The sequence below is a fragment of the Notothenia rossii genome (assembly GCF_949606895.1).
Source record: "Notothenia rossii genome assembly, chromosome: 10".
Classification (NCBI taxonomy): Eukaryota; Metazoa; Chordata; class Actinopteri; order Perciformes; family Nototheniidae; genus Notothenia; species Notothenia rossii.
In genome coordinates this window covers 29,536,604-29,556,858 of record NC_136908.1, presented here as the reverse complement: position 1 = coordinate 29,556,858, position 20,255 = coordinate 29,536,604, and the positions used below count along the sequence as shown (strand labels likewise).

General features: G+C 38.4%; 2 protein-coding genes across 2 annotated transcripts in view; both read left to right on the top strand.

Moving 5' to 3' along the window:
• The window catches only part of tnxbb (tenascin XBb), a 51,194-nt gene extending 42,969 nt beyond the window's left edge, over window positions 1–8,225 (top strand). Inside the window, exons 10-15 of the mRNA XM_079655635.1 lie at window positions 10–142; window positions 818–969; window positions 2,015–2,111; window positions 3,183–3,338; window positions 3,999–4,162; window positions 5,356–8,225. Of these exons, the coding sequence (XP_079511761.1) occupies window positions 10–142; window positions 818–969; window positions 2,015–2,111; window positions 3,183–3,338; window positions 3,999–4,162; window positions 5,356–5,454 (801 nt within the window). The 3' untranslated portion in view covers window positions 5,455–8,225. The remainder of the gene's footprint in view (window positions 1–9; window positions 143–817; window positions 970–2,014; window positions 2,112–3,182; window positions 3,339–3,998; window positions 4,163–5,355) is intronic.
• A 3,019-nt stretch (window positions 8,226–11,244) lies between these two features.
• Window positions 11,245–18,392, top strand: LOC307022742 (LIM/homeobox protein Awh-like; the record flags this gene model as incomplete). Its single annotated transcript, XM_079655634.1, has 6 exons — window positions 11,245–11,739; window positions 12,834–13,042; window positions 14,019–14,127; window positions 14,353–14,491; window positions 16,054–16,286; window positions 18,003–18,392. The coding sequence occupies exons 1-6, from the start codon at window positions 11,605–11,607 to the stop codon at window positions 18,390–18,392; spliced, it is 1,215 nt and encodes a 404-aa protein (XP_079511760.1). The 5' UTR covers window positions 11,245–11,604.
• Between the last annotated feature and the right edge of the window lie 1,863 nt (window positions 18,393–20,255).

The window sequence follows — 20,255 nt, the reverse complement described above, 5'->3', positions numbered from 1 at the left end:
TTTTCACAGGAAGTGGTCGTGGACGGCTCTGTGACAGAGTTCAACCTGAGCAGACTCCATCCCTCGTCCAGATACACGGTGCAGCTTCAGACGGAGAGCGGAGGGCGGAACACCGCCCCCCTCTCCACCCACTTCACCACCGGTAATCACTTGCATCGTACCGCATTAAACGTACTAATAAATATACTATCAGGAACATTTACCTAAAGTATGAACAGTAAAAGTAGTCAATGTGCAGCAACATGTTTTACCCTGATATTTTATGTTTTTAGATGAATATTACTGCTGTATTTGATGTTGCATTTTAGTTGCTCCTTTTAAGATTAAAATAAATAAAGATAAATACAAAAATAATACAAATATGTATATAAACATACAAGAATATTCAATGAAAAGAAGTAAGTAAGTAAAGTTAAAAACACAAGACTAAGATTAAAAGATAAGATAAAATAGAATAGAAATATTCATATACACATTAAGTAAGATAAACAAATACAAATTCAAAATGTGACATTACATTCGACAATATATATATTTAGTGGTGTGTTAGTATTATTACTTTAAAAGTAGTATCATTTCTGATCACATAAAGAAACACCTCATACTTTTTTGCTGGACAGGAAGGAAGATAAAACTGAGTAAACATTTTCATATTTTTCTTTGAGATGTAGAATTGTCATGAAATGGAAGGTAAAATACACCGTTTTTTTTGTACAGCTAAGGTCATTTTGATTTCACCACTGTTATAAACTGATAGAGATAAAGTCTAAATTCCTGTGTTCCTCCTCCTCCTCCTCCTCCTCCTCCTCCTCCTCAGGCACCCTGAGTTTCCCCTTCCCCACAGACTGCTCTCAGGAGCTGCTGAACGGCATCCTGACGTCAGGAGAGGTGGATATTTTCCCTCAGGGGAGATCTGGGCCCCCAGTGATGGTGTACTGTGACATGGAGACGGACGGAGGCGGCTGGACGGTGCGGGGCCCTCACTGACACAATGTTCTTTAATAACACACTCCATAATCACAAATACTCTTGAGGGTCAGAGATGGAACGTTGGCGTTCTCTTCCGCTGACCTGTAACGTTAGCTGGATAGTAAATAACACTTTGCGTGAGAGAGAAAATATGTATTATCAAGTGGAATGATTTTTTATTCATTAACTAATTACATTGACTCACTTTTAAATTTGAGATATTAATACTTTACTTTTCTTCAGTGTTAAAGCCATGTCATAGTACTGATCCACTACATCTCAGATACAAATATTGTACCTTACATTTTACGTAATTTCAATACTCAACAATAATCGTCTGACAGCTTCAGTTACTTGCCAAAATGAGCAGAAAAGTTTTGTTATTCATTAATTATATAAGTATAATTGAAAATATTTGTTAAATAAATAAATTAGATTGAGAGGAAATTAATTGGCATTTTGTTTGGTTTGTTTTAATCATTTTTAGTTATATATGTAAAATGTCCTAATTCCATTTTCATAAATATGAGGATATGCTGCTTTATGTATTAATGAAATATTATTACTTAATAGTTCAAAATTATCTACGGCACCAGTGGTTCCCATCCTTTTCCCTCTGGGACCCCCTTGAGCTGGTTTTAAACATTGATTAAAAAATGTTTTTAGTTTTGATATAAATTGCGATCCCTAATCTTTCTACTTACCCCCTGCAATCCCCTCAAGTTAGGGTTAGGGTTAGGGTTCCCTGTACCCTTGGTTGGGATTCACTGTTCTAAACGACCAAATCCAACATTAAAATCCTACTTTTTCATGAATGCATGAGTAATAATAATGAATTGATATTTAATAATTGTGTGTGTGTGTGTGTGTGTGTGTGTGTGTGTGTGTGTGTGTGTGTGTGTGTGTGTGTGTGTGTGTGTGTGTGTGTGTGTGTGTGTGTGTGTGTGTGTGTGTGTGTGTGTGTGTGTGTGTGTGTGTGTGTGTGTGTGTGTGTGTGTGTGTGTGTGTGTGTGTGTGTGTGTGTGTGTGTGTGTGGTGTCTGCAGGTGTTCCAGAGGAGGAAGGATGGCTCTGTGGATTTCTTCAGAGGATGGAAGGAGTACATTAAAGGATTTGGGAGTCTGAGTGGAGAGTTTTGGCTGGGTGAGAAAGAGACGGAAAATTCAACGGAAAATATTGAGAATACACAAAACAAGAGAGATTTTGAATTTAATAGTTTTTTAGGTTTACATTGCAAATACTGCAAACAGAATGTTAGCAACATAGGACCAGTGTGTGTTTCTGTCAGATTCTCTAAACTCTTTTTCTTGAACTTTTCTTCTGTCAGAAGACTTTCTCATCTTTTGTTTTGTTGCAATTTTTCACTCAGTTTCAAATATTTTGATGCTCACATAAATAAGTCTTTCCATCAGTAAGTGCCGCACTTCTTTCCATGGACTTTGTATGCAAATAACATCTGTAGGTCCTCAAAAAGTCGTGCAATCTCTTAATTCAATGTTTACAAATAGGAGTCATCAATTTTGAATTGTTGCACGTGTCAGAATAATTTTGAAACCCAAAGTATTTCCAAAATCTTCGCCATCTTTTGACTGAAAACTTCCTGCATGATTCATCCAAACACAGGTCTGAGGATTCTGAATATTTGATCTTTACAAGGACATTTTCTCCTCAAAACTAAAATCTGAAGCCATTTTTTTCAAACATTAAAATTCCGAACAGGAATAATCTAAAATGAAAGCTGGAGAAACATCCCATTAATGTAGAAGATTAGGAAAAACTCTTCAACAAACCTGAGGTGCTCCATTTGTTCCTCTGTCACTGAGTCAAACTTTTATATGCTCAGTTGATCTGAACAGAACATCCCAAATACTGGTGTTGACTCTGTGACAAAAGAACAAGTCTCTATCAGAAAGAAAGAAACGTCATCATGATGCAAGACTCTGAACAACAAGAGACAAACACGAAGTGAGGAATATTGGGATTTGAGTCCAAAGCATTGAGAGTGAAGCTGCAAACATTTGAGGTGCTTTTAGGTGCTATAACAAAATCCACAGTGTGAATTTTAGTGTATTTTTATTTATTTTTATTTATACATAAAAAAACATTATAAAGTCAGTTAAGCTTGCATGCTTTGTTCACATACAAACAAAAATGAATCCAGACAGGAAGTCATGTTTACGCGAGACTTAACAGATCTATCTCCTGCTGCTTTAGGACTGGACAACCTCTACAACCTGACCTCCATGACCAAGATGACCCTGAGAGTCGACCTGCGAGACGAAGACGAGGCCGCGTTCGCCAAATACTCCACCTTCGAGCTGGTGAAGAGGAACTACAAACTCATCGTGGGCGGATACAGCGGCACTGCAGGTTGGACTGGCTAAATCTAAAGTACTGAATACAAAAAATAAATAAATAATATATAGTAAACATTTTTGACTTTCACTGAGTTATAATAATATCAGTCCAAATCATAACTACTAAAACGTCATTCTTTTTTTGTATGTTTAAATGCCAGTTTGTTGACATCAATTCATGCCAAGTTGTTGTGGAAAAACCCCACAAAAATATTATTATTTGTGGACTTTCTTTAGACTGGAATATGTTGAGTATTAGCAACAGCATTTATTTTTGATGGATTTTCTTTTTATGCAGGAAAGCAGAATAAGCGCATAGTATTTGCCCCATAATGCAAACAAAAATTGCCCTTCTGTCAGAAAATATTTAAAAGTACAATTTATAAGCCAGGCTCTTGATGTAAAGCCTGTTATAGAGAAATATAATGCATAATAAGTTTTAATTTGGTTTTAATTGGGGCATTTCTGTTCTTTGGGCTCTGTATTTTAACTACACACTTTATAGGCTTATTGAAGGAGCTGACACTGAACTTCTAAAACACAACCTGGTGAAATAGCAGGGTTCAATTAAGAAATGAGATTGACAATTAGCATCCGAAGGAAGAATCAGAGACTTTCATGTTTTTTGTTTCCCCTTTAATCCCCTTTGTCTCTCTCCTGTTCACGGTCTCAGGGGACTCTCTCAGTTATCACAGCCAGCGTATCTTCTCCACCAAAGACCGGGACCTGGCGCCCTTCATCACCCGCTGTGCCATGTCCTACCGAGGAGGCTGGTGGTACAAGAACTGCCACGAGGCCAACCTCAACGGGGTCTACGGCAAGGACATCAATCACCAGGTACCCTTTTACTGGCTATAATATAAAAAAGTTTTGGTCACGCAAAGTTAAGAAAATGATACGTGGCCAGCATTTACTGGTTCCGTATAATTCCCTCTGTTAGGTTCGGTTACATTTATGTTAAATCTTTAAATCAATTTCTGTTGGGACCAAATAGCCAAATTGAATCTGCCTGAAAAGGAAGATCTTGATTCTATTTCATCTTTGGCACAGCTCATGGATGATTCGAATTTAAGCAAGTTTAATCACAGTCACACATTTTTTGTCTCTGTAAATGTAGTCTCTGTATTCAATCGGGTGTAACTCACAATTATTTTCTAGATTAATCGATTCGTTTTTGGTCTATAAAATGTAGAAAAAATTACCATCCCTACGGTTTAATATGATATTAAACAGAGTATAAGGGGACAATTAGGTTGAAGAACAGGCTGAAAAATAGCTTTTACTGAAATGTTTGCGTGTAAAATCAGTTGAATGTTTAATCTATCTTTCTCCCAATGGATTGATTGATTAGTTGACTAATTATTGCAGCCCTACTTAAAGTGGACCTATCATGTTATATTTGAATAATATAGTATAGGACCATACCTATATAAGGCATATTTATACTTTTTATTTTTCAAAATACCAAACAGATCATGCATTTTAGCCATTCCTCATTTCGCTCAATTTAACACTGTCTTTTCATGGGCTGATTCTGTGAGAACAGCACCATCTACAGGCCTGGCATATGTACTACAGCGTCTCCAGCGTCTTCAACTCCTCCTGATTGGTGGAGTTGGCCCAATAGCCGTAGCGCCACTTCTGTGACGTCATAGAAGTGTTAAAATCTGGATCCGTCTGTATCAGATCCGTTGCTGCCCCTTTTTAAGAGATTTGGGTATGGAGGAAAATAGAGAGGGTTGTGTTTTCTGACACTTGGTGAGTTCCCTGGAACACCGGGGACACATATTTATGTATAAAAGACGTACAAAAGTGCATTTTGCATGATAGGTCACCTTTAAAGCAAAATTAACCAATCACAGAATTTATGATTTCAGCGCCAATTTTCCATCTGCTGATCGTGAATTGTTCAATATTTTGCAAGGTTCAGTCGTTTCTTGTCACACAAGCTTTTGACACCAGAGAATATAAATAAAAACATCAGGAGCATCTGTCAGTCACTAACATTTGATTTCTTGTGTGTGTCTCAGGGTGTGATCTGGACCACCTGGAAAGGAAAAGAGTTTTCCATTGCGTTTGCTGAGATGAAGATGAGGCCAGCGGCCTTCAGTCCTCCAAACAGAGGCTGAGGACGAGAACGATCCTAATGATTTAATGAACTGCTTACCATGATGCTTGATGGACAGCAGTGTGTACATGTTTGAACTCTCGATTTAGCCTCGCTCTGGCCTCAGAGGAGACAAAGACGTATTTTTTCATTTGTATAGAGGTCATTTATCAGTATGTTACTGTAGGTTGTACAGGTTTTATCTTTTCAAAGCAGGGCTTCTCTAACTGTCTCTACATGTACATTTAAAGTGTCGGTTTACCCAAAATACGACAACACATATATTACCGTTCAAAAGTTTGAATCTCCTACCAAAAACACATTATTTGGTCCAGTCATATCTGAGAAGAGATACACTATCACTATCCAACTGTTCAAGCAGACAATGAAAATGGGGATCAGAAAAGAAAACGGTGTATTTGGAGTGCCTTCAATCTCATAAACTGCGATATAAGACAACCCAGTCTGTTTTGGGGGGCTACGGGTCAGATAACATGGGATTTAAGCCATTCAGATTTGGCGCCCCTTTCCATGTTACATGCAGGCCTATTAGACTATAATAATGTGTTTTATGAACATTAAAACTGCAGTTGCCAACATACTTTTCGCATCTTTTGCCAAAGATTTTATAATACCCTCTCAGCATATTGTAATTCAAGTGGTCTGAGAGAAAACTTGACCCCTGCACCTCCTCATCGCTCCGCACTTAAAGACCCTGTGAAGTGTGCACCTGTGCTAACCAAAGGCTATTTAATTGAGGCAAGCAGAGTTTCTGCTTGCTCTTCTACATACAGTATACATAATGTCTGTCCACATCCCTTACGGCCCGTCCACACACAGGCATGAAACAAATCTTTCAAAGCTTCGCCCATTCACTTGAATGGGGTGATGTAGAAGATTTTTAATCTTCGCCGAACTGCATTGTGGGGGGCGGAGCATGGCTTTGCAAGCATCATGAGCATCAAAAGTTGAGCAATGTTCAACTTTTGATGCTCCCAATGCTTGCGAAGCTGGCATCAGCCAATCAAATCCCGTTTATGCAAATCCCGCCAGTGCAAGCGCTAGCCAATCAAACCGCGTGTACTGTACGCAGATACCGCTGCGGTCTTTTCCATATGTCATAAAATGGAGGATAAATTAATCATCGCTGTAGGAAATGTCCCGGTCCTTTACGACTGCTCTCTGTTCACCTACCGGGACCTAAACCGGAGGAACCAGGCATGGAGGGAGGTGGCAGAGACAGTTGGTGAAACTGGTAGGTTTTCACCTGTTTGGGGAGTTTATATCCAGTTTACTTCGTTTTAACATTGAATGGACAGGCTTTGTATGCCGGGGGCGGGCGGGAGATTCCTGGGAGATTCCTGATTGGTTGTTGGTCGCCTTGGGCGTGTGAAATCGCCAAGCTTCAGACATCAAGATTTTTCAAGATTATTTTCATGCCTGTGTGTGGACGGGCCGTTAGTGAAAGGCTATGCAGCTAGTGATGGAAAGAAAATGGCCACTGTCGTGACTCGTGAGCTAACATTAACGTCAAGGATAAGTTACAGATGCTATGGGTTAGCATCAGGTTAAACTTTAAGCAAAATTTGTTCTACATCTCAGTATGTCATCTTAAAAGGGCTCTTCAGGCCCACACGTTTTCAAAGAACACAGACATCTGGATCACATCAGCATGTGACGGATGATGTTTGAAATGAATGATAAGTTCGCACGGAGAGTGCCAGGAGAAGGTCTGTATGGTTGAGCAGGAATGAGTCCTTCTACATAGAAATTAGTTAGCATTATACCACATGCAGTTCCTTTTTCTTTTTATGTTTTTGGTTCTCTGCTTGAAATAAGGTCAGCGGTTAACACAAGCTTCACATTTTGTAAACAAAGCTTAGCGGTGGTAATGTGAAATCATGTGACATAGTTTCGTTTATAAGTAACATAATATTAGCTTTTTACTTCTGCCAATTGCACTGGAGTTTATTCTGTTGAAAATGTTTACGGTATCATAAACGTGTGTTTGCCAAATATGTTGTTATCTACAAAATTCAAAACTCCAGTGGAAAAATCCCTTTGCTTTTTGTCGAGGGAGCCCTTGTGTAACTAACTTCCGGTTTGGCGTATAAAAAAATGCCATCACTGTACCACTCTATTTTAACTGGAACAGGGACTATCAGCTTAAAAATATTAAAGAATAACAAATCACATTTTAATCCTCTTCAATGTAACCACTGAGCAGCCTGCATGTAGCCTGAAGAATGATAACTATATTTAGAACCCAATTGCACCGTTGTGCTTCAATAATAATCGAGGGTCACTTTTGCTTGGAACAATTTCCTTTTATATCATATGGGGCCGAAATTGTTCCAAATACAAAAATGACATTTGGCGTGTGAGTTATATTGATTATATCTACATTTAAAAGGCCCAATATAAAAAAAAAGAAATCTGATTATCCACTTTTTGAACGGTTAAATATTTTCAAGCCAAGAGGGTAGTGTTGGTTTTGTTTGCTGACCTTTTGAGACATTTGAAACTTCACATTTAATGCAGGATCACTTTTTCATGTGATATCTGGTGTTTTCAGCACTTTAACCACATTTCGTTTTTTAGAATTATGTACCAGAACTACAACTTCTCAGTGTTTTTGTATGTGTTTTGTAAATAAATATCAGCCAGTTTTCAAAGAGTTATACATGCAGTAAAATACAGAATCATTATTATATCTTGTTGCTGGCCGCTGGTCGTGCAAAATCCTTTTCTCTGCAAAATGTTTACTATTCAGGAAATAAATAATTGTTTTGAGCTCATGGTATGTTTGACTTCATTCTGTAGCTTAAAAGAAAAAACATTTACATTGTGTGTTTACCTCACTAGTTCTGCAAATGTGTTATAGCCATTTTTGATGAAATCCACCTGAAATGAAACCAAACAAGAGGATCTGGTTTGAGTTTTGAAGCCTAGAAACTCTTCATGATATGAAGCTCAACAGCGCCCCCTGCTGCTTTTTGTAACATATGTCAGATGCACTGCAGCCCTTTAATGAAATAGCCTAGTTTACAGTACAACCCAGACTACAAGCAGGTAAGTGATGGAGAGCTGAGTCTGTACGTCTTCTTTGTCTTTAGGTAAATATCTCCATGTCTTACTATCATGTAGTGTTGCAAAGCCTTAAAATAAATAAATAATTAAAGTTGAAAGCTGCATGGGCTAATAACTTTTTCGTAAAAATACTAATTAGGCAACATAGTTGGGGGGAAATTATATATGAGGACCTTTTGTATTATTATTCTTACTAATTGTATTATTATTTCTGTAACTTTTCTAATAGGCATACCATGAAGAAGTGCTTACAATTAAAATTGCTGCATTCAAATGTTGAAGTAAAAGTATCATTTAACAAATCTAACGTAAACAATTATGCAGAGGTGTTCATTTTGATGAGTTAATAAAATAATAATATTTGTCTCTGTTATCTCAAATTAAATAAACTAACGTTAAACTAGTTTAGCAGCTAGCTTTGGCTTATTTAGTTTGATATATTTTCAATCATATTAAGCTGAAAAGTTGAATAAACTCCACCAATATGTTAATAAAATGTTCACGTGTTAGGAAAGACTAATATAATAAGTTACTATAACATCATAGAGTATGTTTCTTGTGATGTGACGTATTTAATTGATATGCTAACGTTAAAATTAGCTAGCCAAGGGGCTAAAGTTAACTTGAATTGCTAGCATGCAGCTCCACATGTTAATGGCATTGGTGGAAGATATTAGCAATAGTAGCAATTTATATTCTAAAAGTAGAATATAATACATATTTAACATATGTCAAATCGTAAATGTTTATCTCATCATATTAAGTAATTTTAAACTTTAAATTTAAACTTTAATGCTGCTATACTCATGTACGTTTGATCGTGGACTAAAAAGCACATCATGTCGTATATCTAAATACTTCAGACAGAATGATAATGTTTTTTTTGCCAGCAGTGCCTCAACCTTTGTTGTCATGATTGAAACGTTTTTTAATTCAACATATTTGGATCCAAAGGTTTTAGTTTAGACAGGTCATCAAAGGTTTCAAAAATGTGTCCAAATGAGTTTGATTTCAGGCTCTTAACATTTTATGAAAATCACTTTTACTATGGTACTGTACAGTGTTATGATTGTTGTTACGTTAATCTTTTGTTTCCCTTTCATTTCTAATGGGTTTCAAGTCCATTTATATTGTGAATAAACGAGATGATTTCCTTTATTCCTTCCTTTATTCCTTTAAGTCTTCATTTTGCACAAAGGCAAATTTAAATCAAATGTTCGCCTCTATGGTTGATATCAAACGGGAGAAACATTTGAAATGGAGAAACCTGTTAGGTCCAACACAGCCGAGGGACCGGGGGAAAAGCTCTTGTCGTTGTCTTTTCATGCTCGAGTGCAAATCCCAGACGTCCTTTTAAACACCCTTTGTTTTTTTTAATTGGTCCCTAGGGTACACCGCCCCCCCTCAAACCATCTGGCGGCCAATCAGATCATTCTCTACCGGCCCTCTGAGCCACCTGCGCCTCTTGTTTACAGGTGTATGCCGGGGGGTCATCTGGGACTGGCAGTGGGGTGGGGTCAGTGCAGGTGCTCGGGCTGTGATTGGTGGAGGAGGATGTGGAGCAGATCTCAGGTCAGCTCTCACAGCAAAGAGTGGAAACTGATCCCAAAACCACAAGATCAAGACAATAAAGAAGACATTAGGGAGGGCAACAAAAAGTTTAATTCTCACACAGTCTGTGCACACTCTAACGGAAAGGTGAGATCTTCTGGTGTCGTTTGAAGGGTTCACACGGAGCTCCCTCAGTGGAGACCAACAAGAGACAAGGTAAGAAGTTTTTGATCTCCTCCTTCCTCGCTCTACCTTGGTGAAAAAAGTGAAGGATGCAATTCTTTTTACTTATTTATCTAAAAAAAAAGGGTGAAAACTGCCAATTACAGTTTTTAAATGTCTGGTTTTGTTTGACCGAATGTCAACAGTAAATCTGTATATTTTGTATTCTTATTTCTACCCTATTATTCTTTATAGCTAAATATGTAGCTATTCATTCCAATATAGGCTCAGTAGTGTGAACAGATAAACCTTTGATTCTTTCATCTCAATATTTAGATCCTCTTTCATTTGATTGAAAAAGGATGACACGTTTATGTCAGTGTAAAAACAAAAGTAGGAGCTAAGGACTGAGTACATCTATATTTTTATCACATAACTTTTGCATTTTGGATTTTTCCCTTTTTCGGATTTGTCAGAAGTGTTTAGTTTGTTGATGAACACATATCATAGTGACTGTCTTGCTTTTACTGAATATCTCAACACATTTTTCCCTCTAATGAATTCAAGATTGGTGAAATATAAATAATCTTTATATTAGGTAACAGCACTCATACCCCTATGAAATGATCTGAATATGTTGACCTCATCCTAATATTAATTTATACCTCGTTTTTTGTTTCTCTGTTAATTAAAACTTCTTAAAAAGCAATAGTAAACAGCTTTCCGATCTGTACATTGAAGTTTAATATTAAAGATCAGTATAAACATTATTTGCACAACATATTTCGGCATAATTTAAGAAATCAAGATTTAAAAGTATTTTTATTTCAGGAATGTTCAGAAACTAGTTTTCCCAACTGTTGATACATATAATATTGTTGTGTTGAAGAGATGGAGAGACAGTCAAACAATTATAGAGACTCTAAACTATTTAGTCTTCAAACTAGTAATACATTGAAAATGAAGATTGAGTGAGCCAGTGATGTCAAAATGTGTGGAATGTGTTTAATTTAAATTCAATGTTGCCAAATGGTGAGTCTTTACATTTCAAAATTGTTGACAGTCTTAGAAAAATCCTTTAAATGTGGAAGTCAGTCTGGTGGTTGTGAACATCTACAGTTCGTATAGTATGCAACTGTAAAGCTTTCTTACATACTGTATATAACCACCACATATTTAAAAATAAAAACGAAACATAAGTAAACACATTTCACAGAAAGAGAACAGCCTTGTCACACTAGCTTCAGTTGGGTCTGGATGTTGTTGTTGTATATTAATAGGGACATTAAGTGTGTGTTATTAGTTCTCTAATGACGGCTGTGATTACCAAGTGGACTGATTATTTCCCCACTTCCTCCTCAGGACAATCATGATGTCCGCAGACGACCAGGCCCTGGAGGAGCTGCTGTACGGCAGTGACCTTGGTGACCTTGGTGACCGTGCGGATATAGCGGAGCTGAGCGGGGGCCAGACGTGGACGAAGGAGAGCGCTGCTGCAGACAACGTGAGTATGTTCAGGTCCTCTGCTGCACTAAAAGTACAATTAACACAATGTCAAAATACTCCCACTACAAGTAAAAGCCTGTCAGTGTTTTACTATGATATGTTTAATGGATAAGTAAGGCTACTACATTAATGTGCTATCTGCATTTTACAGCTGTAAATGTTAAGGTTGTGCTTAGAGCCATCTCAATAAATCCCGAATATGTTGACGTTTCCTGCTTTGCTCTGTTTCATATTATTTTAAAGTGAGTTTGTGGTTTTGACTGACAAAACATTGAATTGAATTGGCTTTGACAAACTGTAGAAATGTTAACAGTTTTCTGTCATTTTATAGGCCAAACCATAAATGGTAAATTATCAGCAGATGAGTCAAATGATAATTCAAATATTAAAATAAATAAAAATAATTAAACTAATCAGTTGAAGCCAACACTTCAGGGGGTTTGATATAAGAAAACTGAGATTTTCATTAACCGATAATAAAACGAATTGCTAGGTGCCATGCTCATTTTAACTACATAATATTCTGTGAGGTAGTTTAATCTATGTAAATGAATTATTACAGTATGTTAGATCATCCTATGTGTGTAGCTTTTTTGCTGCCTGTGAGAACCACGTATCTCAACCTGCTGGTGATTATTCAATTGTGGGTAGTATACTTCATTTTCAAGTGCATTCATTAACATAACACAATATAAGGAAATACATTAATAAAGTAAAGAATAAACACAGAACAAAAAACCCAGAGAAGCCCAGAGAAAAATCTACTATCATAAAGACAGGCTATAAGCAAAAAGGCCAAGTCAACATTCTTTAGATAAATATTGTTTTTAAATAATTAAAGGTGGAGCTGTAACCTGCTGTTTTTAATCTTTAAAATATAAGATGTCCTGCTCTATTTTATGTAATATATTAAATATTACATATGATATAATATTGTTGAAGATTGACCCTATTGTCTGACAGTTTATAGAAGAAACAATGAACCAAAAAAAGAAGAATAGAAATAGCGTTGCAGCCATCGTTTCAATACCAATTGTCCACCATCTTAGTTTTAGGTTAGAAGCCTCATCTCTAGCAATGTAACTAACCAAACATCCTTCTCAGACAACTGTGTCCCTCCAGGAGCCGCTGACGTGTGCCGGTTGCAGCGAGCAAGTGTGTGACCGCTTCTTCCTGTTGGCTGCAGGAAGTGTGTGGCACGACGTGTGCCTGCGCTGCAGCCGGTGTCACTGCGAGCTGCAGACACACCCCTCGCTGTACTGCAGGGACGGGAACATCTACTGCCACCAGGACTACTGCAGGTGAACAGAAACCGCTCCCTCCATCAAATCAATCAAAATGTATTTATCAAAAATTACACTTTTTTTCTCCGGGGGCTTCACACTGTGACCCTCTCAGTCTTTAGTTGTGCTATATCAGCATAACAAGGGGCTGTTTTAAGGCAGGCCTGAGCCAGTCCTCACTATAAGCTTTATCAGATTGATGTTTGCAACGAGGGTCCGCCACATTAGGGGCCATACCAAACCCATAGGGGCAGTTAAAGTAGTTTAAACCCTTCAATAGCTAGTCTATGTCGGTCCCGACTTAACCAGCTGCACTAATGTACCTCCTGACTAAGTGCAAAATAGTACATGTACAAATAGCTCTGTGCAAACTTTTACTAATAAACTAAACACAAAATAAGATATACATTTAATATTGTCATACAGATGTTAACAATTTAGAAGTCACATTTGATTTTGAACTTACAATCAAGTCTAGAAACGGTACCAGTGTGATTGTAAAGCTTTACAGATTTACAGGGACTGGGTAAAAAGCCAAGCCGCTCATAAACATTACATTTAATAATGAAAAGAGTGATCTTCTACATTTGTAATCTCTATAGGGATATTACTATTTTGGGGTAGGATAAATTAAAAAAAGTGTTGCAACTTGTTTTGTATTATGTTGTGAATTGTAAGCTGTTGTTTTTGCAATAGAACATTTATGATAAAAGACAAATTATTAAAAGAATGGTTAAAAAAAAAGAAACAACATTAAACAGTTATTATATGTTATACTTATTTGTTGTTATGTGATTTGAATCTATGGTTAAGAACAATATTAACCCTTCCTGTTTCTGCTGTGGAAACGGTGTTTGTCTCAGAGCTTGCTGCTGTATTCACACAATCCACCTCATAGGAAGGAGCTTCATTCAACTGAGAGTCAGACTACGGAAGGAGCCTGTGATGGGGTCTGTTGGTATCTCCTGACCTTTGACCTTTGATTCCTCCTCAGGATGTTTGGAGGCGGGCAGTGCGCTCGCTGCTTCCAGCCAATCCCGGCCTCCGATCTGGTCATGAGGTCAGGTGATCTGACCTTCCATCCTCACTGCTTCTCCTGCCGGGTACTTTAATAAGAGACATTTACAGAAACATTATGACACATTTGGATGAAGTGAATGTTATTATTAAAATGTAAAATGTGTTTGTGGATTGTAACCTTAACAACTTTCTGCAATAAGAAACATAATGTGCAACAGTTTACCCTAAAGATGAATAAGATTCAGTGTTATATATATTTATTTCTCTTTAGTTCTTGAAGATATATTAATGATGAACATGTTTTTCAGGAGTGTGATGTGACATTAATACCCGGGAACCTGTACTGCATGCAGGGCCACAACCTCTACTGTCAGTCCCATTACCATGACGACGGCAGGAGTGTGCCACCATTACACGATCTGCAGCCCAAACCAAATCTGAAAGAAGGTGAGAGGTGTGTGTGTGTACGTGTGTGTGTGTACGTGTGTGTGTGTGTGTGTGTGTGTGTGTGTGTGTGTGTGTGTGTGTGTGTGTGTGTGTGTGTGTGTGTGTGTGTGTGTGTGTGTGTGTGTGTGTGTGTGTGTGTGTGTGTGTGTGTGTGTGTGTGTGTGTGTGTGTGTGTGTGTGTGTGTGTGTTGTGTCTTTTGCCACCCTTATCTCTAAATCACTGCAGAATGGCGGGTACCAAAAAATGAAGACAGAAACAAATGCTGAAATATATGCTATTACAAATAAATCCATACAACTTGAATAAAAACTAAAAGTTTATCGAATAAAGTTAAAATAAATAAAATAATTATCAAACAAGCTGAAATTACTACTGTTGATTGATACGGTGTTTACTCAGTCTGGGCATACAAGGTGTATCCTCACACACACACCACGAGGTACTGATAAACTCCCTTCTTTCTATACTACCTCCATTCATCAATTTACATGACTCATTTATACTTCCCTGTTAGTTTATCCCTTTAGATTGTCACAGACCTGTTAATGAACACACCTCTGAAACCTTTGGGATTTAATACCCGTAAAGCACTGCTGCCATATTTCAGATCAAATGATCCTGGCCAACTCCAATATGACTTACTATAATTCTACAACAGAGTTGACCAGGTGCTACTTACCAGCTGTTATCTCTGGGAGACTGCAATGTTCAGTCAGGGATTGACCCTCAAGCAAGGAGACAGGACACTGGAATCAAACTGGACTCAGGACTCAAACTATGTGGGGACGGGCTACATTTCCGCTGATTTGTTACTTGTTCATTAATAATCAGAGGCCTATGCGGATCTTTAGTTTCCTTTCACAAGTGTGAACAGGCTGTTTTATTTATACGCTTTACAAGTTATATCACACCACACAAAATAATAGATACGTTTTGCTCGGATATATTTCTATATCGAACCTAATTGGCATAAGCCAGGTTGTTCAGTCTTTTTCAACAAGAACTCTCGTTCCAATGTTCTTCAGTCTTCTTATATCCCCTTTTGTCATGTGGTCTGTCACATCCTTTGCGTGCATGCTCATGCGTCAGAGGCGTTCTTCTTCGTTGCTTTGTGGTTAAATGTTCACTCCTTAAAAGGGAGTGAACGTAGATAGAATGTTCATCTCCTCGCAAGAGGAAGTGCATATTTGCTACATAGGCCTTTGCACCCATATAAGGATTTGTATGTTATACATCCTGTTATAGCTATTGCATACATATATTTGACTATGACATCTTTATGTTTTACACACATTGTAAAGCTTTCGAGTATATTTTATGAGTGATATAAAAGTTACATTGTTCCATTGTTCACCCTTCTCAACACTACACAACAAATTAAATGCATTAAAAACAAATAACAAAATGAATATGGCAATCAAAAAGCATAAATAAAAGTTCATCGTTAATTAATCGTTTTTTTTAACGATCATGTCTTGCGCCCCTTAGATAATAGATTTGCACAGAATTGAAGCACAACATAATGGATGTGTGTGTGTGTGTTTTTGTGTGTGGGAAAAAGCTCAAAATCAGGTCTCAGGTGAAGGGGAGGAGTCTGTCAGCAGTCCTGAGCCACCATTGGATGATCAGGTGGCATGTGGGCGGACCCGCAGGCGGAACAAGCGAATCAGGACGTGTTTCCGCAGCGAGCAGCTCAGAGCGCTGGAGTCGTACTTCGCACACAAACACAACCCTGACGGAAAAGACTGGAACTTCCTTGCTCAGAAGACCGGCCTGCCCAAGAGGGTCCTGCAGGTAGGAAATATGTACTTTAAATATTTCAGAGTCCATCCTTCCATCCATCTTCTCCCGCTTATCCGTGGTCGGGTCGCGGAGGTAGCAATTCCAGCAGAGAGCCCCAAACTTTCTTTTCCCTGGCCACATCAACCAGCTCTGACTGGGGGATCCCAAGGCGCTCCCAGGCCAGCGAAGAGATATAATCCCTCCACCTGGTCCTAGGTCTACCCCTAGGTCTCTTCCCAGCTGGACGTGCCTGGAACACCTCCCTAGGGAGGCGCCCAGGTGGCATCCTAACTAGGTGCCCGAACCACCTCAACTGGCTCCTTTCGACGCGAAGGAGGAGCGGTTCAACTCCGAGTCCCTCCCGGATGACCGAACTTCTCACCTTATCCCTGAGGGAGACACCAGCCACCCTGCGGAGAAAACCCATCTCGGCCGCTTGTACCCGCGATCTCGTTCTTTCGGTCATGACCCATCCTTCATGACCATAGGTGAGGGTAGGAACGAAAATGGCCCGGTAGAAAGAGAGCTTTGCCTTCTGGCTCAGCTCCCTTTTCGTCACAACGGTGCGGTAAAGCGACTGCAGTACCGCTCCCGCTGCTCCGATTCTCCGACCCACCTCACGCTCCATTGTTCCCTCACTCGATAACAAGACCCCGAGATACTTGAACTCCTTCACTTGGGGTAAGGACTCATTCCCTACTTGGAGTGGACAGTCCATCGGTCTCCTGCTGAGAACCATGGCCTCAGATTTGGAGGTGCTGATCCTCATCCCAGCCGCTTCACACTCGGTTGCGAACCGATCCAGTGAGTGCTGAAGGTCGCAGACCGATGAAGCCATTAGAACCACATCATCTGCAAAAAGCAGTGGTGCAATCCTTAGTCCACCGAACTGCAGACCCCCTCCCCCACGACTACGCCTCGAAGTCCGATCAACGTATATTACAAACAGGATTGGTGACAAAGCGCAGCCTTGGCGGAGGCCAACCCTCACCTGAAATGGGTCCGACTTACTGCCGAGGACCCGGACACAGCTCTCGCTTTGGGAGTACAGAGTTTCAGCTTTAATGTGAAGCTGCTTCTCAGACTGTTTTCATTGTACATTTCCAGTACGCTAACAAGTTCCCCCTGAGATCCTTTATTGGAACTAAACAAGTATGAGAACAAAAATAGAATAGATAAGAGCATTATACAAAATAATTTCCCTTGTTGTGCATCAATTGCAGGAAAGTCTGGTTCATGACAACCTATTACTAAATACAAATACTTGTATATGTTTATAGAGCAACTTCTTGGTTCTAGCAGAGAAATGCAAAACTGGAAAAAAGTGCAAACAGAACACAATATTAACAAGAAGAATGCAGAACCCAAATACCTAGTGCACGAAATGTAAACAGGCAAGTATCATGAATATAAACTGTTTAACGACAAATATAAATTCTAAAAATAAACATGGTAAAAAGTAATGTAATCAAATAACACAAAAAATCGAATAAAACAAAAAAAATTGCAATAAAATAAAAGAATATATATAAAATGTAATGTTATTTGCAAACAGTAACATAGATGCATGTTTTTATAATCAAAATGTGTTTTTGCGTAAAATGACGACATGTTAGTTCAAATAAACAGTATAAAAACTGATTTGTTATACTTAATTTAAGCTTACTTAACAAAGATGTGTTCTTTTTCACACATTGTTTACCTGTAAACACAAACACTGTCTCTTAGGTGTGGTTTCAGAATGCTCGAGCCAAACTGAGGCGCTCCCTCACTACAGACGACTCTCAGGTGAGCTCGCCCTCGGCCCCCCCGAGGGGCCTCAGCATGTCGAGCGGCTCCTCGCCCGGGGCCTGCTCCCCTCCTGACCAATCACAGCCCTTCTCCTCCACCAGCACCATAGACCAGCTGCAGCTGTCTCTGCTCACCGCCCCGCTCAACGAGCCGCCGCTCAGCCCTGCCGCCAGCCAACTGCAAAACCCCGTCTTCTTCCTGGACTACGATTCCCAGAGTGCACCAGGGTGTGTCTCGTCACTGGAGGCTTACGAGGACTTTGGAGAGGCAGAAAGAGCAGAGGCAGAGGTGGACTCAGATAGTTCTTTTAGACCACATTTCTGCTAGACTTTACAAGACCTCCACACTGTGAGTAACGTCAAGGAACTCCTCAAGATTTCATCTTTTCCTTCTTCTGATGTGAAACAACAGGTCATCAGCAGAACATCTTGGGTTTATATCAGCAGTAACTAAGTCTGTAGGAGAGGAAACATTGGGGCAGATAGCTATTGTTCACAGTAAATGACACACATGTGGGACAAGGCATTGTAGTCTCCATCGCTAACAATACAACTAGTGTGGGAGATAATTACATAACAGAATTGAAAAGCTACACTAAAGAAATTGAAATAATGACTTTAATTCAATGTATCAGTTCATCAGATTAAACATAATTGTAATAGTTGAAAGCAATAATATGTACTAGTTGAACCTATTACCTTTTTATTTTAACTTAGTATTATGCTTTCATCTAACCTAATACAATTATGTAAAATCTGTTCACATAATACCTTAAATTAAAGTCAACGTTGAAATGTTTTCAGTGTATTTCCTGCAACGTAATCTAACATTGAAGTACATTTACTCAGCGATACCTGACTTCATTTGTACTCTACTTGAATACTTCCTTTCCTAACTACTTAATACGTCTCGATTAAATTACAGAGGAACATATTGAACTTTTCTCTGCAAGCTTATTTGACAATTAAGATTTTAGTTTCCTTTTAAATAAATTTACTTACGTGAGGCAGATACTACTTATATACCCAGTAATAACAGTATCTAAGATTGGCGCAATTTATAAACTTATATTAGTTAATATAAATATAAATTAAGTAGTAATTGTGAAAAGTTACAAGTGCTTATTCCACCGCTGGTAATTGCAAAAAAAGCAGACCATAAATAATATTTCAAATGTTTTAAGGATTACAACTTGAAATAATAAATTCTCTAATTTTTCTTCTTCTTAGCTCAATTAAGCTATAGTAAAAACTAAAAAGAAGGCTGTTTTACTCAAAACTTGTAAAAAGATTGACAAAGCCACCAACACAGACATCCAGAAACTTCATGTATTAAAGTACAAAAACGGCACTTCGTTTTGCAGTACATTTCACGGAAAATACTTCCACACTTTTACCTCAATGCATATTTTTTACTGGTAGTGGAATGGTTTTAGTGTACTATTAGTACTTAAGTAAAGGATCTGAATAATACTGCACTTCTGCAAGGTTCACATGATGACCGTGATGAAACAAATGTAAACTTGCATGTCGACCTTGAAAGCTCTTTTTTTCAAACTGTTCTAAACATCAATATGGACTAAGTATTTCTTAATTTGTGTACTCTTGTTTTGAAGGTGTATGTGTTTTTTCCCCAACAACAGACACTTAGTACATGTATTTAAATCAGATGTGTCTATTTTAGGATTCTTCTCTGCTTCCTGTATGAAAAAAGTCTCTGTACTCAGTGAATAAATCAAGAAGATTTTTGCCACATCTCCTAAGTCTTCTCTTTGTGCGCCAGATGCTTGGGCTAACCCATTACATATTGAGTTGATTAACTATATAATAGTTGAACACTGACCTCCAATTTTACATTTCATTCTTGCGTTGGTGAGTGTCATTTTGTATACGGGACTTTTACTTTTAAGGAGTATCTTTTATAACATGGTTATGCTACTTTTACGTATAGGGGCCCCATTCTGCTCATTCTCAGGTTCATATCAGCATGTAGTGTCTCTGACATGTCTCCATGCTTTAATGTTCAGAAAGCTCTTTATTGTTCTCATACTGCCTGTGCTGCAGCACCTCTTTTCACCCTCTGTATGAAACCAGAACCCAGTCTGCTCTGATTGGTTAGCTGGCCGGCTCTGTTGTGATTGGTCAACCACTTAGATATGTGCCACCCCTTAGCCTATCAATTACAATATGT